The 25,412-nt window shown below is 40.8% G+C and overlaps 1 protein-coding gene across 1 annotated transcript; it reads right to left on the minus strand.

The window, feature by feature from the left end:
* Positions 1-985: 985 nt before the first annotated feature.
* On the minus strand, positions 986-21,762 carry NAA30 (N-alpha-acetyltransferase 30, NatC catalytic subunit). The gene is made up of 5 exons (XM_031605386.2): positions 21,631-21,762; positions 20,410-21,342; positions 13,030-13,153; positions 11,098-11,153; positions 986-4,267 (listed from the first exon to the last, which is right to left on the minus strand). The coding sequence occupies exons 2-5, from the start codon at positions 21,337-21,339 to the stop codon at positions 4,130-4,132; spliced, it is 1,248 nt and encodes a 415-aa protein (XP_031461246.2). The 5' UTR covers positions 21,340-21,342; positions 21,631-21,762; the 3' UTR covers positions 986-4,129.
* Between the last annotated feature and the right edge of the window lie 3,650 nt (positions 21,763-25,412).

Below are 25,412 nucleotides of genomic sequence, written 5' to 3' on the forward strand. Positions count from 1 at the left end.
CTGCTTGTTTTTACCTTACCCTTGAGCCTTACAATGAAGAGCAATAATCAAGAGCAAAATGTAGTCATCATGCAGCTCTGCCTTCCCCAAAGGAATCAGATATCAATAGGAAGAGGAGAGCCTCAGCATCCTCACCACAAACACACAGGCACTGAGAACGTTCCCCTTTTCCCTGTATGAATCATAGGTCAGGATCCCTCTGCACTCTATTTTTAAAGAAATCAAAGATTTTCAAAGCACGTGTGAGCGGGCAATACATAAAACATTCATTCCTAAAAATATCACCCAGCCAGCCCTGCCTGGATCATCTGTTAGAAAAGTACTTCTTATTTTTTCACATTGAAATCAGTATTAGGCTTCTCCAGGTCCATTCTAGCCCACATGGACTAACTAGATGTACTAGGCCTAAATACACACTGCAGTGCAAGACACAGGAAAATAATTTAACCTGCTTCTTCCACAGAGTAAGAAATGGAAAAGTAGTAAAACACCTGTGAAAGTGTAACTCCATAACAAGCTGTAGTGATCAGGTAGCTGAGTTGCAAGGAATCAGGAAAGCAGCTGAAAGAACAGACCTGGGGCAGCTGCCAGGTGAGCAGCAACTTCCAGCAGAGGCCAAAACACGTGCAACACTTGCTGCTGAGTTCTTGGCAAGTTTTAGGAACCTCAGTGCAACTGCAGAGGGAATAAAGCAGAGATGATTTCCAAAACCCATAGGCTTCCCAGTGCATTTCTAAGACAGCCTGTTTTCATCTCTGCAAGGTTCGCAAGCAGTTCCCAACTCCCACTTGTTACAACTAAAATAATAATAAAACCACTCCTATCTCTCAGGAAAAGTCCAGTGATATTCACCATAACTTGGCACTCATGGAAAAAGCCTCTATCTCAGTTCAGCTATGAAACTGAAGTTCATACAAACACTGCACATTCACTGTTTTGTAGACAGAGCAAAACAACCATTAGAACATTCCCATCCAAAAGGAAATAGATAAACAACTTAACCATTTATTTGACTGCATTGTATTTAGACAGCTTGTACATTTCATAACCCCACTGTTTTTGTTCTCATCAAAAAGGATAAAGGGACAGAAGAATATAATCCACTCAAAACAGCAGTCCAGTATTTGGAGATACACTTGATATTTCCATAGATGCCCGTCTGATACCTGAACTCCAATACAGGTTGCAATGCTTATACAAGACCTGAACATTTTGAACAAAGCACTCAGTTTGAGCAATGCCTTGTGGTGCCCTGGAAAAGTTTGTGATGCACTACGCAATGCCAATTAGACTATGCCTGCTTTTCTTGTAAGTGATGAACCCAACTGTTTCCTTAAAAAAAAAAAAAAAAACAACATAACACAAACATCCATACCTGACATGTCAGCAAATAGCAGTGTTTGGGCAAATCCAAACAAAAACTCCCTACTTAGATTTGTCAATACAAAAGGTGAAGAGGAGTGGACTGTGTTTTAACAACAGACATGAGAAATAACCAAACTCCTTTTTGCTAGAGTCGTTTTGAACATCTGTTTTCATCTCTCTGCAATTCTTGACTTCCCACTTGAGACCCAATTCCAAGCAACACAGAGAATAAATCTGTTCCATTTAATATAAGCCAACGCATACAGCTTCAGTCTCTTCCGTAGTGAACTGTGTGTTACACAGCAGCAAAATGAGAACCTTTCAGGCAACGTGCTCTTTGAAAAGAAACATACACCTATTTTGTGCAGCCTTTTCAAAGATGGCATGGTGAGAATGAATTACTTCTTACGAGAAACAGAACTGTATTTGAATTTCGCTCAGCAGTGATGGTATTTTTCGGCAGTACCTTCACAAAAAGTGATGCAGGCTAAGTTTCAAGTCTGCTCTCAAACTCAAGACACCCACAACTTAAATATTAACCTCCAGAAAACTTGCTTGTCTGGCTTTTCAGTTTTTAAACATCAGCAGACACACAAGATAGCCTACTCTGCAGTTTGCAGCCCAGCAGCTGCTAACAAGGAACGAAGCTTCTCTTATCTGCCTCCTTAGTTCAAGCAAGCCAGAGCAGGCGTTACTTCCCAGACAACTTGAATACATGTGGGAAAAGCCTGTTTCCATCAATTCAGCATTCCCAACACTTAAGCCTTCACCTCCTGAAGAACTGCTCTAAATAACTGGCAAACCAGAGGGGTTAGGGAAATTTGAACAGGCAGCTTTGCCCTGAACTCTGCAAATAAGATTCCAGTTCACAGCACTGATTCAGGCACCATTTTAAGCGAGTTTTCCTTACTGAGGGGAAACAAGCCCTCTCAGAAACACAGTGTTTCCAGGCAGAAAACTCAGAAGGGCCAATTTCTATTAAAAGTCTTTATTTTCAAATACGACTCATCATTTGTACTCGGTAAGAAATGCCCATCACCATCTGCAATCGGTCTGCGCAAAATAAGGCTTTCCTTTAAATCCAGTTTTCCTGCACAGGGATCTTTTCCACATGTTAATGGAGGTAGGGTTTTTTTTTTTGTTTTCCTTTTTTTTTTTTTAAATGTACAGTAATTAATATAAACAAAACAACAACAACAAAAAGACTCAAACCAAACCCTTAAGAAAAAAATAAGTGTAGTAAGGCAAATCTGAAGAGTACGCTCAACTACCAAAGAGCAGATTCACTGAGAGCTCATCCTTTCCCCTTCCCCTCCCCCCTGCAGACTCTTCCAGAAGTCAACTAATACTTTTTTTTTTTTTTTTGAAGTGGAGGAAAAATAAAAATAAACTAAAAATCCCAACCAACCGATTCATAGAACTGAGCTATAGAATCACGCTGAACAAGAAAGCCTAGACACTGTAATTACTGAACAGATTAATGGGTATTGGTAAAACCTATGTATGCCCAATTGAGACAGAAAGTGAGAGAAAGGAGGAGGAGGAGGAAGAGAAATGTCTTCCCCATTGCTTTGATTTTGGAAGGAAAAAAAAAAAATCCCCCAATAATTTAGCTCATGTAAGTTTAGAGAAAATGAGAGCAGCTAAAAATGGATACAATACACCTTGAAATTTATTTCCAAGACCAAGAACCAAAGATTGAAGCATTTTAGAACACTGAAGCAAAGCAATCTGAAAAAAAAAAAAATTGTTCAAACTATTTTAAAATAGCTGTTTTTCAGAGCTTCTAGTGATAATTTTGATTAAATAAAATCATACCAATTTACATTAATTTTCTATATCTTCTTTTAAAAGTCCCTCACTCTTTTAAAGAAAAAAGTGCATCCAAAACCAGCAGAGATTTACTGGCAACATCAGGTTCTCTTTTAGCAGCTACTCAAGGATTTCAAAATAGCTTACACTTCCTGCTATAAGAAAAGAAGGGCCTTCCAAACCCTCGTTTGGGAGAAGTATCCAAATCATAAAAATCTGAAATAATTTATTATCAAATCCAGAATTTAAATAAAAGCAGAATTTTTTTCTTGCAGAGACAATTGAAGAAAGTAAAAGAATAAAAGCATGCACTCCAAACTCAGAGGTGAAGACAAATATACTTATCTATACAGGCACTGGCAGACGCAATTTAATTGTTACTGTTACTCATTGTAACACACACCCCACCCTACAATACATTTTTTCATTCACTAATCACTGAGGTACCAATATTTAAGAATGGAAAATTCAATATTGAAAAATAAAACCTAAAATTGAAGCCTTTTTCCAGAAAACTATGGCAATTTTTTTTTTTTTTTGTATGAAATGTTAGTATACTTATAGAATTTTACAATCTACATTGGCTTTTTTTTTTTTCTCTCCGGGAACCAAAAGTTGTGTTCCACATAACAGGTTCTTTAATAAAATGTTCACTGTGTATGTAATACAGTCAGTAGACTTGCAAATAAACAAACCTATCTTGGCTATCAACTGGCACATCTTGCTGGTACCAAAAGAACTCGAAGTTTGAAACAATCGGCTTTAATTCGGAACAAATGCGCCATGCCAAAGTGCAACAAATATGTGCGACACTCAAATGAGACACTGACAGATAAGAGCTGCATGGAAATTACTAAGTCCACCTTGCAAAGCAATTTTGTACAAATTGCATTGCATGCAAAGGACAACTCTGCGCTGTTGGGACGTCAGTTGCTTGATGTGATGGATTCTTTTAACGCAGCCATAGTTTAAGACGCAGTGCATCAACTCCATTTAAATAGTATCTGAACAGCCTCTTGTCTCGCACAAACCCAAGGTTTTCATAAAGTTTCAAAGCAGACTTATTTGTGATTTCTGTTTCCAATACAACCTTCAAGAGAAAAAAAAAAGAGAGAAAGCATGTATGAGAAAGCTGTTATGTTACAGTTGAACAAATCCCAAAGTTGTTATTTAAAGGTACACTTCAGAGCAATTACTGGAATCAATATTTTCTAGTCCTCGTTTATAAAAACAACTCCCCCCCTCAATCCTCGCATTTAAAAGAAAATAGCAGTTAACAATAGTAGCTGCAAGCAAGTTTCGTTCATCTCAAGATTTTGTTTGCTGTGAACAGTGTTTCAAACCATTATCTGATAGCAATAAAACATTAAAAAAAAGATAAGAATACCAATTGGACAGTTCAGGGTTCAAATCATAGAATCACCAAGGTTGGAAAAGACCTCTAAGAATAGCCAGTCCAGCCACCTACCTACCACCAATATCTTCCACTAAACCACATCCCTCAGTACAACAACTACACATTTCTTGAACACAAACACATATTTAGAATGAATCCTAGAATGGCCTGGGTTGAAAAGGACCACAATGTTCATCTAATTTCAACCCCCTGCTACCTGTAGGGTCGCCAACCATCAGACTAAGCTGCCCAGAACTTCTACACATTATAAGAACTTGGTATGCAGTGAGTTATATTTCACCCCCTGAATATCTCTCACCTCTGATTTGAAGGATGTAGACCTAGATACAAACTCCTTCATTCTATTCCCCGCCATCAGATCCAATGTTTATAATGCATATCTGTGCTCAGCACAAGGACCCCAGACTCATCCCAGAGTGCACACACCAGGCAGATCCCAGGTTCACAGGGTCCTGTTCAGGGCTTTTTGGATGGCCCATACCAAAATTCCTCATATGCCAATGGGCACATCAAAACTTACAGAGAGCAAAGCTGTTGCAAGAGAGGCCTGGGCTGGAAGTAATTGATTATAGTGAGCAAGTAAAAGGCATATCATTACATTTCAAGTAATGCGTTGGTTTCAGAAGATTAAAACTTCTTGGTCATTTATGGCTCCCAACTAGCCTGACAAGAAAGAAAGAGCAGCTCTTTCCTTTTTATTTTTGTTTTTTTTTTGGCTCTCTACGTTGACAACACCACAGTTGCAAGAAAAGCTGTCACCAATAGCTCACACCAAACCCAAGCGTTGTCCATGGAAAGCAAAGACTGAAAAATGTTCCTCAAGTGCTGCCCAAGAACTATACTGGCATTAACAATCACAGAATCACAGAATGGCCCAGGTTTGAAGGGACCTCGAGGATCATGAAGCTCCAACCCCCTTACCACAGGCAGGGCCACCAACCTCCACATTTAATACCAGACCAGTTTAATGAGAAGTTAAACTGTTGAAGTACATCTCTCTGAATTATTTTTGCCAGTTCTCTCTAAACACAACGAACAGAGCTATGGCACACCTCACCTGGTAAGCAATGCACCCAGTCTGAACACCAGGAATTTGTTCTGCCTTTTCACTGCTGTCCACCTCAGTTATTCAGAGATTCTACTGTTAAGGATTGACCACAGTTGCTTAAGATCACTGGCAGAACTAATAAACTGACACTAATATCCCACAGACACCTACATTCACATATTAAACAAGAGCTGATGGACACTGTAGGACATTCCAAGAAATTTAAGCAGCAAGCCAGTGAGCAGTGCAGGTACAAGACAACTAATGGCTACACCTAAAGCAGTATTTTGATGCCCACCACTCCAGACAAAAATCCCAGTCAAAAAAAAAAAAAGTAATCTACTCTATCTCAGAGCCTAAGACTCCCTCATCTTCCAAAAGGAAGAAGTTTTTTGTTGCTGTTGTTTTGTTTTAAATTAAAAATGCTAGCCTGTATTTGTAGAGCAGTTCAAGCTAACCTACCTTGAAGACTGTTGGCCTTCAGGCATGCATTTCCACTCCCCCTCAGCTCTTCTGCCAGCTCACTGGGTTCACTACCAAGCTACTTCATAAAGCAAACTATCAGAAAAACAACTCAATTCTCTCTCCATCATGTTTGCTCTTTGCATCTGAGGTTACTAGCATTTACACTGATTTCCTTCAGTAAGGTTTAAAAATCTGCTCTGTTTATGTATTTGAGCATTACTTAAGTTTCAAGCCACTCAGACCACATTCCTATGGACAATTCCCCCTGTGCTTTTTAATTTGTGAATGTTGTAAGAACTGTAAAGCTGGAGCTAACAGTGAACAACACATACTGGAAGAAAATAAGACTTAAGTTTGTTTTTCTAGAACAAACATTAAAATATTCATAGCCATAGTTCTTAAATTACAGGACAGTCTATTGTTCCTGTACTCTTAAGACAAGCAAATTCAATTCTTGGTCTTATGGGAAGAACTAGAGATTGAATTTCTCTTGCTGGCACCTCATGCAATAGTACTATCAGGCCTTACAACTTGATCAATTACTCTTACCAACTTCAATCTATTAAAATGAATAACTTTCAAGTTATTGCCGATTATAGAAATGCAATAGTTTACCTGAAGAGTTCCTCTTTTCTACACGAGGATGCACACTGTACAAGTTCTTAGCTTAAATTAAAACAAAGCATTATGCCAAACAGGAAATGTGACCCATGTAAATCCACAATGCAGGAAACTCTTATTTGAACTCTGCCTACAAATGGCATTCACTTGCACTAAAGTTCTTTATTCTGGCAGGGTGATATAACATGTCTGTATTCAATTGCAAGCTTGCATATTTTGCAGTGCTAGAAGACTTCCAACACTGCAGACCCAAGGGAGGGGTTATATGTTGAAATTCAGGTTTGCTGGAATCTTAGCACCTGAGCAAATGCTCATCTTGAAAGCTAATGCAATAGATTTGTTCTGGTATTTCCAAGAAACACTCAGCACAATGAACAATAATTCCTTGATCTCAACATAGTGTCTTGATCTCACAGAGGACTAAGACACATTCCTGGATCTAGTAAGGAAACACCTAAGATTTATACATGCTCTGTTAGTCTGATTTTGTGTAGGATTCTTTTTCTTCAATCAAGCTCAAAATCTTCAATTGTTACCTTTAATATTTGTCTATTTTATTCTGCAAACGTGCCTATTAAGTCTTCTCATAATGCAACCCCTCTACTCCTGTAGATCAGTGAGGTCTGACTGGGTTTGAACACGATTTTCTGCAACTTTCTGGAGGTCATCATTTTCTCTTATGCCCAAAATAAGAAAAAGTTACAGTTATCATCTCAACTCTGTCCAATTTTAACTGGTTTAAGAAAAAAGGAATCTCATGTAAGAATGGAATATAATGTTTCTTGTTATTACCTTCTTGTATCTAGTTTACCTGAACTGAAGGAAAAAGGAGGTCAAGCTTTCTTGCTTTTTCAGCTCAAACCCTGAATGCACTCAAGTTTAGAAACCAAATCACATAATATAGCCAAATCAGATAAACTAATAAGGAAAATAACTCTTTCAGCACTCACAGAAGAGGCCACTATTCCTACAAATAAGGTTGGCTATTATGGGATTCAAGCTGGGTGCTTGTCCAGCATCCTTCATCAGATTGACTGACTTACCATTTAAAGATATGCAGTATCTCAAATATAAAACTTATACAAAAAGATCTGTAGATTCAAAAAAGCTAAAGATGCCAAGAGTTTGAGAATTTCAAATAGGATTATATAAAAATCCATCGCTCTTAGAAGCATGACACTGAATTAAAAAGACACACCTAGTGGTGAAGTCAGAAAAATCTGACTTCAAAACATTTTAAAGTTTCATAGGAATTCTCACAAGAAGTCACAATTCCTTTCCATGCTTTGCCAAAAAAAAGTTCTGAAGAGTTCCACTTATCCAAGTCTTATTTTGATTAGTTAGTAGTTACACGGTGCTGAAATAATGCAACATGAGGTAAATAATCATATGCAGATTACTTACAGTCATTTGTTACAGATGGAAAGTTTACATGTGAACAAACAACTCTTCCTTTCCTAATTCTGATTAAGGGATGGAGCAGCTCCATATGACACTCTGAAGTAGCACGGCTTAAGAAAAGTGCTTGTCATAAAGACCAAACAAATGTACAAAAGGCAGCCAGATGCTCTGTTTGCTGGAGTTGGCACACACACCTTTTGCAAGGCTTGGTGTTGATACCCCAGAAGTCTGAAATCTGTGATACTTCATGAAGGACCACACTGAAATAAGTATTTATCAGATTATATGTCACAAGTTACTAAATACATTGATTGCAACTATTCTGTAATTAGATTGAAGTAAAGAGATTACAAACAGCTTTTGGAAAATTTCAATGACAATCATAAGTCCATGTTCCTGTTCTTAATGATTTTCTAAGCGAGTTTCCAGAGAGTATTTTTGAATTGCAATCTGTTTTGTATCAACAGCATCTTCGCATTTCCATCACGCTTTTGGTTTTATTAAGGGATGTAGAAAAACATGTTAAAAGCAGCAGAGAAAAGACTATTTACACACCTCACAAAGAGCAGTCACTGTCACACACTGCTCCATCAGCCAAGCATCAATCAGGTGGACAGAAACTGTTCCCCCCAGCAACTGCTGTAATAAATGGTGAGGGTAAGTTTCTCAGCTCTGTCTGAGAGCTTTAAATAGCAGGTGGCTGACTGGATCTTTCAAATCCTGCTCACAACTGACAATTTCTCAGCAATCTACCAGATGCAACAAGTAAACATCAGTATTGTTCTATCACATACCAGGAAGAAACCTATGCTTGCTGCCAAAGGAAAAGAATATGCTTCCCATTGGTTGTACATTACCTGTATGTTAAGCATTAACACATTGTATTACTCTGGGCATGCCTCTGCCAACTGGTGTAGTAGGAAGTCAGAAATACACTCTGCTTGTGCTCCTCATTGCCTGGACATGAGTTCCCATTTCAAAAGTTTGTACCAGTATAAAGCCAGGCTGATGCAAAAGCCCCCAAGAAGCATGGCATGATTAGTTCAGAATCATCATTGCACAAATGCTTATGTGATTTCTGGGAGTGAAACATGCCTGCACCCGTCCAGCACACACTGGAGTTTGCACTGAAGCACATTTGATTAAATAGGGACAGCAAAAAACCTGAAAAATGACCTACGGTTTTATTATAAGCATATACACAAGACTAAAGATGAAAATCTATGACTAAGGCTTAATGAGGTCTTACTGCAGAGTAGCCTGCAATCCTTACCACGTTTATTTTAAGTAATGGTAAGAAAGACTCTTGCATTATTATTAAAGCAGGGGGGGGGAAAGAAGAATGACACAGGAGAGCTCATTAAGCGTATACCTCAAAGATGGTCCAGTATAAAAGCAGTGCTATGGGAGAAGTAGTACACACACACTCATACATAATACAGGGAGCACTGCAACTCTGGTGGCCTGGGTAGAAACACAAAGTTCTGCTATTGACCCTCTAACAACAGTGGGTTTCAAGACCGTGCATCTTATTTCTCCCAGAGTGACAGCACTGATATACTTCTTTTTTTTCCCCTTTGTTCCTCAAATCTCAGATATGTAGCAGTTGCAAATGAATCCAAAACCACAGTGGAAAGCAATAGAAAAGATGTGTTCAAGGTAGCAAGTAAAAAAATAAAGCACGGTATATATGATAAAAGCATCAAGACAAAACAAAGAACTTAAACAATTACAGAACTATCAGACTGCAGTACACTGCCTGAATACAACAAATGGTAGGGGGGGGAAAAAAAAAAGACACCAGAAAATTGCTCTCTTCAAATACCTGAAAGGTGATTGTGGTGAGAGTGGGGTTAGTCTCCTCTCACTGGTGACAGGATAAGGGAAAATGGCCTCAAGTTGCACCAGGGGAAATTTAGGTTGGATATCAGGAACCACTTCTTTATAAAAAGGGTTGTTAAGCACTGCAATAGGCTCCCCAGGGAGGTGGTTGAGTCACCAGCCCTGGATGTGTTTAAAAACAGTTTGGATGTGGTGCTCAGGGACACGATTTAGTGGAGGGTTGTTAGTTAGAGTAGTATGGTTAGGTTGTGATTGGACTTGATCTTGAAGGTCTTTTCCAACCTGAGCATTTCTATGATTCTATGGACAACTGAGGGAATGGAGTGAGATGAGGTAACAAAGGATCACTAACAATGATACGCTGAAATAACATGGTGTTCAGATATCAGGAATAAGTTAACAACTGCACTGTAACAAGCAGATGGAAGTTAAAGAATCAGATAACTGGATTAAGGAGATTGGTTACAAAGGGAGTTCCTCACAAGTTAAACAGGGAATGGAAAGATAGTTTTTAATGTGCTTCACACATTAAAAAAGGGAAAAAAAAAACCAAAGGACTATAATCTGGTAAAAGAAAAGACTAACAAATAGGCCAGAGAAAAAGCCTGACAGTAATTAAGTCACTTTCCTTCACTGCCATGCTAAATCATCAGAACTTAGTGCTATGTGATACAGCTTCAGCATTGTCGGAGTAACCTGACTACTTGCTGCAATAAAACTATAATCTGCAATATTACAGCATGTACTGTTCCAATATCCCCGTGCATTCTGAAAGCATGGAACTATTACAACAACATGTGAGTTACACTGGTCAACTGAACCTAAAGTTGACTCTTAAGAAGAAAATATGCCAACAACTGAAGGCTGAGGCAGCTTTGCAATGTAAAACAGAACCCGAAACACTGCACTTGAATATTTATGACAAATTTAGAAAGTTATTTTATTTATGCCATATGTTTTTGAGGCTTTTTTCACTTCTATTATAAAAGAAAGAGAGCATTACCAACCCACCTCCCACCCAAAACACATTCCTGTGAAATTAAAAGACAAACCTGTGAAACGAATTCACACATGGGAAGAACACAAACCATAAACAAAACGAAGGTTTTTGATTATGAGATCTTACCTCATCACAATCTCCTTCGACCATAGCATAAATAGCTTTCTTAACCAAGTTTGTACCTGAAACACAGATTTCAGGAAGTATTAATTAGAATGGAGGTGCAAGAGATGTCAGTTTGTATACAACTAACTTGTACTACCTACGTGCCATGACATCAGGGGAAATTAGGGAGGAAAGAACGTAACAAGAAGTTGCAGTCAAGTTGCAGTCTCAAGTTTGAATATTGAAATCATCTCTAAAGTTATCCAGAGACTCAGCTTGAATGCAAAAGCCTTCTAACGCAAGGATATTAGAAACAGGCCTCTATGTTTAACATGGTGTTATATATAGCCTTCCAAGATGTGATTCATTCCCTTTTGCTGCATTTAAAGGCAAAATCTGCTGGCATGTACTTGAAGGGCATTCATCTTCCAAGGGAATTTCTTCTTACTAAAACAAATACTTCTACTAGCAACAGAACTTATGAAACCACTTTTCTTGCAGCTCACTCCCCATTTGGATTTGCCAGTAACTAATAATGTGGTCAAAGCCCACCCCTTCCCTTCAGTCAAGCATTAATTTAATTATTTATCATTATTTCTCATCTATTTCACAACAGTTCTACGAATGCGGTATCCCTACCTGTCTGTAGAATTGGGGTGAAATTGAAAGTTGATTTCAAAGTTATTACTGGAAAAAACTGCTGTTCAATGAAATTGCATAAATGTCACTTCCATAAGAAGGCTAAGGAAAAGGAAAAAGAACCCCAAGGAATCTAGAGATTGTTTTCAAGTATCCTCAGAACTTTAATCAATTAAGATTTTCACTGAACAAAACTGTACTGCATATAAAACAGCTTCAGATTAACAGCATGCTTTGAGCAACAGCAAGATGATAAATGCAGGATAGATGTTAGCATTTACATAATACTGAAGTAAGCAAAATGTTAAGTATAAATTTTATTTATATAAATCTAAAATAATGATCTGACTAAAGCAAAGGAAAAATCTTGTAGAGATCTTAAGAACAGCATTAGTTCTTATTTACTTATGAATCCAAGCACCTGCAACTAAAACACAGCAGGCTGCTTCATGACTCAGCTAAAAGGAAAGAAGAGAATGATTTCTCACTATCCTCTTCCTTCTGCTCTACTACTGACACCAATAAGAGCTTCTGAACTGCATCAAAATAATCACGTATGCCAAAACAGTCATGATAATTTTCAAGTTAAAGATGTTACAAAATGTAATTTCACAATAACAAACTCAAAAGAATTAAGGTCCCTAAGAGGAATCCTAACACCAGGTTTCCTAGTTGGCTTGATTAAAGGAGAAAAATCCCTTCCAACAGAGCAAAAAGTGATCAATGAAGGCAAGCTCCCTGCCAAGAGCTGTTTATTTCATCATACGACTTCCCATCAAAATAGCTCTCCATTTTGGTTGTTCAAGCAGGAATACACAACTATTTTTCAAGCATTAATACAGCAATGAGTTACAGATGTCCTCTCCAGTGGACAATATATAAGTAATTCATAGGGGAAAACCAGGGGACATATCCACTGGGAAATATATATATATATATATATATATATATATATATATATATATATATATATATACAGTAAACACAACAAAGACAAAGTTATGAAAGCACAAAAATGAAAAGCAATTCCTGCAGTTTTTATTTGATGGTGGTAATTTGCAGAGGTAAGTGGCTGCTGAATGCCTTTCGTTTTAGCTTCAAAAACCAGATGTAAAGCTTGTGTGGAATGGGCACTTTGGGTTATTTCAGCTGAATGGAAAAAGATACTGGGGAGTTTGTGTAGATGAGCAAGGCAAAGATGACAGCAAACCACCACATCTAGAAATGCAGCCCTGCTTCAATCTTTATGCACCTATGTTTACCCCAACAATGTAGGATATAAGTAAGAAATAACAACAAAAAAGCTCTTCTTACCAATTCCTTTTCTTCTGTATTTGGAATCCACTGCTAACATGGCTATATAACCTCTGCGGAACATCTTTTTGTGCATATCCAGCTTGCAGACGATGGCACCTACACACTCTTCCCCTACCATGGCCTTAAAGACAAACATATAGGTATGTATTCTCAGTTTATGATCTGCAGTGCTACCAGAATTAGCAAACCAGTACATTTAAAATGAAACAGCTGCACAAAATTTGTGTACAACAACCAAGTCAGTTTTAAGAACGTTTCCAGAACTACAAACAAGAATAAAGGTCTCTTATTTCTCTATCATATTAAAATAAAATTACAGTCCATCAACAGGCAATGAATTGTCCAGGAGAGAATTGCAGTTATTACTCTATGAAGTCTACCAATATGAACGTCTGGGACAGAAAGGGGTAGAAAAGAGATAAAGACCAGGTTAAAACATAGATCCTTCCATTTGTGCTGCCACAAAGTAAAAAGCTCTTTATTGTGATCTGAATTTTCAAGTGCAATGGCTGGTGTGGGTAATATACTTAAGTTTTATCTGGTGTTTATGTTATGGTCATAACACATCAGAGAAAAATGTCTTTGCATTTAATCTTTAGAAACAGTCATTTTTCAGTCATGGGACATCCCAGCAACAAACGAACAAAAAAAGCATCCAGTTAATTTCACACATTTTCACTGTTCTGAGATTTTATTTACTAAGAGCTACGCACTGACAGATCCAATGGTATCATCACAAAACGTGTGGTTAAGGAGACATTCTGAAAAAAAATACCCAAAGATTCCAACCCTTCCCCTTATCAGACCATTCACACAGCCTCTGTGCTCACACACACAAAAAAATCTACCATGAAATACATTAGAGACAGAATAACTAAGTCATATGTTAACTGAATGACTAGGCAGCATGAGAGACTAATGACATTAGAACCTACAGCAGTAAAGTGAATAATGCTACAGAGCAGGGCAGCATCCAAAAAAAGTATGAATTATTACTGTTTATTCAGAGAAAGATTGACAGATAAAAAAGAAGCTGAAAATTGCATGCATGGGTGTGTAAGTGGATCTTCAGAACTCTGAGACCTGTATCTGCAGGGAGAACCAGCCTTCCGCTCAAGCGTGCCTCCTAAACCAGGCCTACAGCACATGATTGGCACAAGCATGTGCTAGCACAACAGCTTCTGGATAATCCAAATTCACAGCACTAAGAGACATCAAACAAAAAAGACCTGCCTGAGCCAGTATTACCAGGCCTCCAGTGCTCGTCTCCCCAAAGTCTCTGGTAGGGACTCTGTAAACAGAACGTTTTACTGTGCAGCTTGTAGGATAAGAATCTATAGGCAGAAGGCTCTTAGATAGAGATCGTACCACAGGCATCAATCCACAGGTTTTCTGCCTGAAGTGTGATGTCTTCCAGCTCTCCATTTGGACAGTGGGTTATTAACCAAGCCAGCTGTCAGCCAAAAGCCCATTAGAAAGTGACAAGAAGTGGCCCAAAATGAATGAGCTGCAGTTCCATAACACTGTGATGCAGAGTGAGCTTAACAACAAATCTAATATGGTTTGAGCTCGTCAGGCAAACATAATTATAAATATAGCTAAGTTTTCATTTGGCAAAAATACATATTTTTCTAACAGCACCCAAGAACAACCCTGAACAATCTAAACCAGTAATTTTTAAAACAACCCTGAACAATCTAAACCTGTAATTTTTAAAACAAATGAAACATGATCTAAGTGGACTGAAATACACAGCCTCTAAGCAGTCTTTTGTTTGTTCTAAAACACACCTTCATTTCATAGAAAAGAAAAGCTGTACTTATACAAGAACTGCATGCAAAGTATCAGCTCAAGGCAAATCTTCTATCTCTGCTCAGACCTGAGAAAAGCAGGGAGTTAAAGAGTATCATCAGACACTGTTCATAACATTGCTATAATTATGCTGAGTACCTAGATGTAATCTTATACCTTGCTTTAAAAAAAAAAAAAAAGAGACAGCATGAACTGGCACTTGATTCTTTTCCTCCTCACCATTCAGGAGTAGCACCATCTCAGACAACAGCAGATTTGCGTTCTTTCTTGTTAGAACTACTTTCCCAAAAACCTACTTTCATTAAACATGTACTCACATTAAACATTAAATGAACAGCAAATAATTTTGTTGCAGCAATCAAAGGAAATTCCCACTGATGTTGCCACAAAGTTGCATATAGTATCACTTCGTTACCACTTCCTAGAACACTTAAATCTGTCTTTCTGTCTTTGAGCAGGTGAGTCTGCCCCTTCACCTCTGACTGCTCCACTTCCATAGTGAGCACTGCAACCTGAGTTTTCCTGTTGCTTTTCTTCTTCTCTCCAAGCTTATCTAAAGCTGGAAACAAATCCAAAATGTGAAATTAAACTTGGTCGTATTTTTTCTTTGGAAAACTTTTCACTGTGTAAATACAGGGGAAAAGAAAAAAGAATGAGAGTTGGGGGAAGGAAGGAGAAAGAGTAGGAGTTCCTATGCAACATCATGTATGAGAAGACTATCATAGGACAAATATTCTTTTCAAGTATATGAGTATAATTCTAAACATACAGGTTTCCACAAACAGAATTCAGCCTAAGTTACCATTATATATCATCAGCCCCATGGAGTACTATAAGACTTACTTCACTCCTAAGTTCTCAGCAACATTAACACATGCATATTCAAATCTAATATTTGCATCAACTTTGTTCTTATTCATAAGTTCAAATCAAACTAGATTTTAAAGCCTTTGTGTTGCAACCACACATGACCAGAGTTAACACAGATGTTTATAAATCAGCAAGAACGTTGCCTCTCTTATAATTAAACAACTGGCATTAATTTCATTGGCAAAGGTGGCATTGCATCTGACAGCCACTGCCTCAGAGTGCCTTTTGGACACAGAGTTACCACTTTAATATCACTAAACCAACCAACTTGCCCCTAAAAGAGGAATAGTTTGTGATTCAAATGCAGTAGAACCTGCACTTCTGCAGGCTCCTTTTCCACACAGGCACTAAAATCCATCCCAGAGTATCACAGGAACAGCTCGGTACGAATCTTTAGCTTACATTTAACGATCATGTTACCAAATGCTATTAAGGAATACACTTAGGCTAATGGTTTTAACCTGGAGTCTGGCAGTTCAGTCACAGCTCTTTACAGTGCTGGGCAAATCACAAAGTCACTCTCCCTGCTTCCACTCTATGAAACTGGACACGAGTAATTCCTTCCTGTGCAATTCAGTGCCAAAAGAGCTCCACTAGCTGCTGTTAAATACACATACACTACAAAGTCTGAACCCTTTACAGAGCCTGTTGCAGGAAGAAGCAGCACAGCAAGCGTCTCAAACCGTGATCATTCCTCAAAGGAAACTGGAATACAGAGGAGTTGCAGCAGTTTGCAAATTGGGAGCGGATATGGATATGACAGAATGTCTTCCTAGGTCTGCCATGAGGCTGGTGAGACTCCCCATGCAGTTCCCTAACTTTTCTGGTTCTTCTTTTATCCCCCCAAGCATTCTGTAACTGAAAAAACAGACATGATTTATTATAAGTGTTTAATTTGAACGCAAAGCATAGAATCTCATAAATGAAATCCAATAAGACAAAAAGTAAAGTATTAGTAGAAAAAAAAAAAAAGGATCTTAACCGTGGCCATTTAGGATTTACAGCCCATCTAAAACCACATATATGGAATTAATTGCTTATTTTAAAATTGCTGAAGTTTAAATTATAATCGCTGCTATAGCTACTGGCAAAGTTCAGAACCCAATAAAAGCATGTCTTTTCCAGATTTTTCTTAAAAGGTGGCTGAGCAGAGCAGTGATTCTGCAGTGATGAATAAAGGAGAGATTACAACACTCAGTCAGAACTCTGCTGTTACTATATCCTCTCTGACCCAAACTTTGGAACAGAGAAAGGTTTCTCAAGCTCACCTCTCCCACGCTACAGTATTTGGGAAACAATTTTTTTTTTCAATACTTAATTTATCAGTTCTAAATGGGAGGAGTTTGAACACTTTCTAGAATCTGCAAAAACATTTGCAAACATAGCTACAGCTTCAAAGATGCACTTAGAATCAATACAGGGACAAAGCTGTGGCAATGCTTAAAGATGTAAAACAGAAAGATAGCCCTCTCCTCTCTCATGTTTGACAGCAATGGTTACTGCAGGTCATCTGAAGAGAAAATGGGCTGACAAAGCTCCTGGGAACAAATAAAACCCAAGCATTTGTAAGGGATCCACACCCAGCACACCCACACCTGCTCTTCCAAAGACAGGAGGAATCTAAGCTTAAGCATTCAGTCACAACTTACGGAGGAGAAGGCTATTATCTTGCTGCAGCTCAGTCAGATAACGCAGCAGTGTCCCATACCAGAGCTATTTATCAAGTATTCTCAATGTGTTAACTTAAAGGCCAGGAATATGGTTACACAGATTCATCTGATGTTAAATGATAGGTTTTGATGGTTTTCTACACCCTTTGAAAGTAGAATGTGAACTTGTTTTTGAGTGTATAGCTAGGAAATGGTTTGATACTGCAAAACCATGCTAGTGATTGGTGAGGGTTGGTCCAAGACCTTCCCTTTAGCTGTGTATTCTCACCTCTCTTCTTGCATCAACACCAGTGCTTGTGTCACGCTGCTATGAATATGTTTAGAGAGCTAAACCAGCTGAAACTTAACTCTATGACACTTATATCCCCTCAAACACACATACATGTATAAATGCATGGTAGGGCACTAGAGCTAGCTTAACTTCCCAAATCAGAGAAACTAAAAGTTTGCACAAGTGAGGACAAGATGCTTGAACCAAAAGCAGCAAGCAGCCCTATGATTGGCACTAGCTGTTAAGTCACATCACCTTGCAAAAGCCAAAGCTCAGCAAGCTTCAAACCCACGAGGTCATCAGCCTGAGGAATAATGTTATTAATTCCCCTGAAAAAGCTCTGCATTGCAGGTAACTAAAATGCCACATAACAGAATTACAACATTTAAGATTGTTTACTGAATACATCAGCAAGGGAGAACTGCTGATCATTCAAGGAAGAGAGACATCCTGTCCATTTAAATAGAATTAGTTCTTTTCCCTCATGCTGTTGAGGAAGCGAGCCCATCACAGTGCAAGAAAGACCTCAGAGTATTACACTGGAGGACCTCAAGAAGAGTAGCAATGGTGAAATTCAGTAACTAAACTGATAGAAATAGTACAGTTCTTCCCCTCAAATAAAAGCAAGTTACAGTCTAAGCCCTGTAGCCAAGAAGAATCAAAGCCAAAGCAAAACCTGAAACCAGAAGGGTATGAGGCTGCGAGGCATTAAAGACAAATGATTCTGTGGGATCAGGCGCTATCCTTCCGAGCACCAACCTGACATTGTTCTTGCTAATTGGAATATGCAGTTCCTGCTGAAGATAAATATTTTAAAGAGTTATTAGATAGAAGTAGTTCAAAAATCCATTAACTGCAGGAACAAATTCAATTTTATAGAACAGAAAGTCTTCACGACAACCACTAAACAAGCCTTAAAAACACCAAAATCAGTCACAGAAATATAGCAAGTGACACAAGATACTGGAAGAGCTTCAAATTATCATGCATGTAGAACTATTTGCTAACAGCTTTAGATATCTTTTCTACCATTTTACAAACTTCCTATTGTTCCACCCTTCAAAAAAATGGCAAAACTGAGTAAAATTACAGAGTTCAAATAAAGTTCTGTTGATTGTTCAAGACTATTAAAAGAAGCTACAAAATAGACTTGGGATGACTTCCTTTCCTTGAGTAAAACCTTGCTCCTTGAATGCATTCAAAAATATATTAGAAATAATCTGTTTTAGTGCTATTGAACAGTTTGCCACTGCTCCTTGAGTGGCAAAGTAAAGAGATGCATGATGCTCTAATAGTATCCAACACCAAGCTGGTATTACTGAGGGCACACCTGACGCTGCAAGTACAGACATTTGTAATTGAAAAGCATTTCTTTCCAGGATGAGGCAAACCAGTCACACACATAAGCTAGGTGCAGGCACTATACTTGAAAAATGACCACTCTACTCTGATCAGCATGACTACATATTGAAGAATATTTTCAAATATTTTTTTTTATTTTTATGTTGTTCCAGATGGTAACACTGGTCAACCTCCTGTAATCGATAGTACTGTATTCCCTCTTCAGGACTGTAAGAGGCACATTTCTGAAAACCCTCCTATAAATCATATAAATCCCACTATAAATTACACCACATCCTAAACTAAGAACATTTAGTAAGTTTAAGGCCAGATGGATTCCATTAGCTTCACCTTCTGTACTCATATCCAATTAAAATCTTACAGAGGTACCATTGAATAAAAGGGTATCTTGGCTCTGGCTAAATCATATCTGTCAGAGTGGTGCCCTGCCTTAATTGAAGTATCAAGAGAAAAGAATTCATCATTTACTTGAGTGAGGAAGCACCATATGCTCCCCAAAACATTCTGTTTGACAGAGAAATTTTCCAATGAGTAAATCAAACACAGCTAAGCCCCCCTCTTGTGCATACATACCCCTCAGGCCAATTCATGCACAGTCTCATATACCTGTGCATGGATTGCTATCCTGACAGCATGCTTGTCAGCTGAGACACACATTCCAAAATTGTCTGGCTGTTCTTTCCACAAGAAGTGTTAAATATTTAGAAAGTCTGGGTAACAACTAAAACAATCTTTCTGATAGTGCAGGAGAAAGAATACAGCAGTAAGGGTAGCATTAGTACTGCAAGACAGCCTGAACAAAATGAGAATTTCTGTACAGTGCATATACTACTACACCTGAAAAGTGATATAGTTGTACTTGAAATTCTCAAGGTAAGCAAGCAGATCAAGAAGTCTACAAAACCTTCAACAGTGCCTCTACACACATCAACATTCATATGCCAGTCATGCTGAAGTCAGTTTGAGAACCATTGTGCAAGAATTACTAAGCACTCACAAGATACCCGTAGACTAAGTACTTTCTTTTTTAAATACAAACCTAGGGAACTGAGGCAGAATAACAAAATGAGCTACCAAAGGTCGCAGAAGTCAATGTCAACACCAAGATTAGAAGCCTTGAATTCCTGGATCCTAGCCCTGTGTTCAAACCCTTTCCCCACCACTGAAAAAGGTGTGCTAACGAACGTAAGAACTTCAGACATAAGCTTTGCTTATACAGGCTCAGGTGAGAAGGAGAATTCATTAGTGTTACATACTTTCCAAAAAGCTTGGCCTTTCCTCTTAGCCATAAAAAGAATTTTAGAAGCGTTTCCACATGTCAGCCCTTTAATCATGCCTCCACCCCAGCCTTAAACCACTCCCAATTCTTGCCCTCTCCCCCTCAGCACTTACCAAAAAGCAAAGTTGTGGCCAGTTGTGGATAAAATACCTATACGTGTAAATGGAGTAGGGTTCAGACAGATCTTTGGTGATCAGTCTCATGATATCGGGCATCTGCAGCTCTGATTCGTATCGGACGTATCGTATCGTTAGGTCCTCCTCGGGCTGAGAGTCCGTTCCCGAGCCTTTCAAACTGCAGCCTGCTGCTAAGGACCTAGAGAGCAGCAGCAAGGACTCCTCCTCCTCCCCACCTTCATCCCCCTCCTCCTGCTCTTCCTCCTCCAAGCCAGTCCCTCCTGCCAGCCCATTGCGGGCTGCAGTCTTAGCAGCAGTCGTAGTTGTGGCAGCAGGCTGGCTCCTGTCCCCTGTTGCTGCTGCTGCGGGAGAAGAAGGAGGAGAGGGTGCAGTCCTTCCCTGGGGAGGGAGGTGGTTAGGAAGGGGGGACGAGCACGGTGCTGCGGCCGGGGGCGACGGCTGCTGCTGTCCGGAGCCCATTGTTTTGCTGGCTCGCTTGTTCTCCAACCCCTCGGGGGCTGCCCCTGCCTCAGAGCCCAGGATCTTGCTCTTGAGGGAGGCCCGCAGGTGCCGCAGCTCGGGGCTGATGAGGCCGTTGAGCTGGTGGTTGTGGTGCGGGGGGTGATGGTGGTGGTGGTGGAGGCGGTGCTGCTGCTGCTGCGGCCCCCCCTTGCCGCCGTCGCTGCTTCCTCCTCCTCCTCCTCCTCGCTGCTGCTCCCGTCCGCCCGCGGGTCCCTCCTCTTCCTCCTCCTCCTCCTCTTCGGCCTCCTCGTCCTGGGCCCCGGTGCAGGCGGCGGCGGCGGCGGCGGAGGTGGAACAGGAGGAGGAGGAGGAAGCAGGCCCCCCCCCTCCTCCTCCGGGGAAGGGGGAGAGCGTGTCCCCCTGCGGGGAGAGGACGCTGCTAGGCCCCGGCGGTACCTCGGCCATATCCTACGGGAGAGACCGACACAAACCCACCGAGGAAGAGGGCGTCAGACCGGACGGGGGAAAAAGGCCGAGGCAGCGGCCTCACGGGCCGCGGCCGAGGGGGGGTGGGGGGGCCACGAACAAAGGCACAGACGGTGCCCGGGCCCCGCCTCGCCGCCCCGCCGCCGCCTCTTCCTGCCGTCCCGCTCCCCCCGCCACCGCCGTCGCCGCCGCCGGGGCCCTTCCCCTGTACCTCGCGGGCCCCGGGCGGCCGCCGCGGCCCCCCCGCCCGCCAACGCCGCCGCCGCTCACCCCGCGTCTCCTCAGCGCCGCGGCTCCCACTCCCCGCTCATCCAGCGGCCGCCAAGCGCGGCCGCCGCTGTCGTAACGCGCGGCCAAGTTTCCTGTCAGCTTTTGCGACGTTTGCCTCCCTTGGCGGCGGAGCTTAGCGACGGCGGGGCGGGCTTCACTACGGGCCTGGGCGGAGCCTCAGAGACCGAGCCCGCCGCTCAGTACTGGGGGAGCTCAGCCCTGAGGCGGGCGCGTGTGGCTGCTCCTCAGGGCGCTCCTTCTGCCACCCGTTGCCTTGTCTCCCATTCCAGCACTTTACTCTTCGCTTTTTGATCAGCCCTGCCGGATGTCAGCGCAACACAAAAGCCCTTTAAATGGGAAAGTTTTGTTTAAAACGCGCACGCAGCCCTCGAAATGCAGAGGAAGGCTGGATTCTGCCTTTTCGCACCAGGAAGCCTTGCGGGGCTGCTCGTTCTCCTTTGCTGCAGTTATTTTTCAAGGAAGTGACAGGCCTGGGCTTAAAAGGGAAATCCAGCCTTTTCTCTGCGTGCCCTAACAGGGTTCTGTAATTAGGAAGGAAACAGGCTGCGGAGTTTCAGTCTGAAACTTCACAGAGTCCTGAAGTAAAGAAGGAAAAAACAAAACAAAACAAAAAAACCAACAACCACCCACCTGATGGAAAGAGAATGAGTTACAAAAATTTGATCCGAAGCAACTGATGATGGAAATACTTGAGGTTGAAATTGGTCTAATCTCTATTCACGTTGCCTTTATGTGTTCTGCAGTTGCTCTGCAGATGGATTTTTAGACATGAAGGTGTTGGTACACGTAGTTTCATTTAAGGATTCAGTGTTTTCTTTTTTGTGTGCGTGTTTTCAGGCATCAAAGTATCCCTGTGGACCTGATCTGAACTGCTCTGGCACACTGACGTTGCAGTGAGGTTCACTGTCCTCGAGTATTTTAAACAGAAAAAGCAAACAAATGTCAGCGTAGTAATGGCCTAAAATTCAATTCTCCTTTGTCATGTTACAGCGGTGAAAACATCTGAGCCACGTGTTATGGTGGTAGTCTCGTTAGGAAGATGATCCAGGAAAAGCTGTGGGATGGGGTGGTGTTATGAAAACATACTGCGTTGTCTGCACTGAGGTTACAGTACAATGGAAAAAAAACCTCTCCTGTGTGCTCTGTTTGTCACACTTCCAGACGTGGAAGGTTCCTTGTTCAGATGTTGATGTTAACAGTTCATTGTCCACAGACAGGATCTATCTGATGTTGATCTTAACAGTTCATTATCCACAGCTAGGATCCATCTGACCAAAGGTAGACATGGATAGGGCAGCTGAGCTGAGCTCCTCTGAGTTGGTGTCTTTGATTTCCCTTAAAGCTAATTGAGAGGAAAAAGTGGTAGAATTCAGCTCGTCCTAAATCCTTTGGATTTCTAAAACAGGACAGGTAAATCTTGCTTTGGTAGTGATGTCACCCCATTAAATAACTGGTTCATCTCAGATACGCCTGCTATCACTGTCTGAAGTTAGATGAAAGGTGTCCTAAAACTACTGTTGATATGTTCTTGGTCTGAGTGCTTACTTGGCCTTTAAATTCGTCTCATTTCTTGTAAGTATTATGATGACAATTGCTTTTAAAGTGAACTGTCTGAACCAAAATTGTGTATTTTATTCCTCAGATTTCCCCCTCACTGCTTTTTGAATCTCCAGCAACCCTGAGCAGCCTCACGTCATTGCAAACCACACCTTTTTCTGAAGGAGGGATGGAGGTTGAACACAAGTCTCACTGTTTCCAGTTCATTGTTCAATAATTCTGTTACCTGTTTCTGTGGCTGATTTATTTGTTAACAAGAGAGCACTCAGGAAACTACTGTATCGTTTTCTTACTTATGTCGATGCCCTTCTACTTTTCCTTTGAAGTATTTAGGGGAATCTATGCACAGATTACACTAGATATCAAGGAAACCATGGTGGAAAATTGAAATCTAAACATACTCTGTTTCTTGTCAAAGTAAAGATGTCATCCCAGATGCACCACAATGTTGCAGACAGAATGTTGAGTTGCACTTAATTTGGGCAACAAACAGGAAGAGCAGCCAATGCTTAATGAAGACAAATTGTTCTTCCATTACTAGCAGTGATTCTTTAAAACAGTTACCCTGCATGTTACAGTGATCATGTTACTCAAACACCTGAGTGTTTGCTGATGAACAAAACAATAATAAAACAATGTCTCTCTTTCTTTTCCACTTGTCAAAGTCCATTATAGATGAGAGATTTTGCAGACTGATTTTTCAGGAAGGCACATGCAGTTTTCTGTGAGCCGTGTTAGTGCTGTAGCCCTGAGCACATCTCCCTTCTTAGGGGTCCAGCTGTTTGGGCTTAGGGATTGATCTGAGACAGTGCAGCACAACCATGCCTGCCTGCCCTTGTTTTTGCCCCAGCCCAGTGGGTGCTTCACTCATACAGCTGTACTGGGGCAAGAGGTGGATCAGCATCTCTGCAGCACTGCGTCAGATGCTCCAGCTGAACCATGAACTGCATGGGCAAAGATGCTGTCATTCAATTAAAAAATCCTGGCCTTGATCATCTGCACCTCCAATAAATACAAGATGACAGCAAACATACACAAGCAATTCTGGAATTTCTGCACTGTACTCTGCATTCAGGAGGGAGGTGCAACAAATGCAGAGGTGGGACTACCAGGTCTGTCCGAATTCCTGAAGCAGCAAGTACAGAATCATAAACAGGAAAAGAGGAACTCACTGAAAACAAAATGTATGTGTACATATCAAATAGTGTCGTTCGGTTCCCACTGAGGACACCGGCTGTGTAGTGGTAGGATTCGTGCTGCTCAGAAAGGGAATGTTTCGTGCCAAATGATCACTGTGGAAAGAACTGCACTTTAGCGTGTTGTTAGCAAGAGAAATCACAAGGGGGTAGTGTTGTACAGCACAGCGGTGACCCTGTGCAGCAAACCAAGTGCATTGTGCTGAAAGATTCAAGAGTCACTGCCTGCATCTCTTCTGGCAGCAGTCCTGGGAGGATGACTTCTGTCTCTGTGTAAGGCTGGGTTTTGTGGGGTCAAGATGAGCGCAGCAGTGAAATTGCCGTCTCCACCTCTGCACCTACTTTGAAACCAAGTGTGATATGATAGTGAGGGACATTTGACAGGGATGGAGATAATAAAATAAGACGGGGGCTTGTGCAGGATGATACAACCATGAGGATATTTACTCAATTTCTTAGTCTTACTTTTTTTTTTTTCTTTCTTACTACAGGTGAAATCACATGAGTCCCTGATAATGAACTGCAGCCAGCTTCTCTTTCTAATGCCTGGTCTCTTTGAGAGGAAAAAGTCATGGCTCAGCAGGAGTAAAAAGTGTGTCAGTAGCCTCATTCAAGAGCACTCCTTCTAGTAGGGAGCTCTGGAGCCTTTCAGGAAGAGTTTCTGCCTTTGCTACCCTGCTGTGATTCTGCTCACGTCTCCCAGTTTCATGGGGACGCTGCAGTGGGAGAAATGGTAGAGAGAGCAAAGCTCCTTGCCTTTCTTTTATAGGGCTTGATTAGAGCTTAGGAATCAAACAAAAATGTATATAAGAGCATTGCTACTTATTTAGAGATGATTTCGTGGAAGAGGGTTGATTCCACAGTGTCTGGCAGCTGGCCAGTGGAGCCGATGTAAAATGATGTGCTTCACTGTGAACAGCCAGACACAGCTCTTCTCTTCCACACTCCTTATGAAAAAAGGCACAGAGAAGGAAGAGTTCGGGAGAAGGTGCAGATGTGAGGTATGAG

Source organism: Phasianus colchicus, chromosome 5 (assembly GCF_987193195.1).
Source record: "Phasianus colchicus chromosome 5, bPhaCol1.hap1.1, whole genome shotgun sequence".
NCBI classification, from domain to species: Eukaryota; Metazoa; Chordata; class Aves; order Galliformes; family Phasianidae; genus Phasianus; species Phasianus colchicus.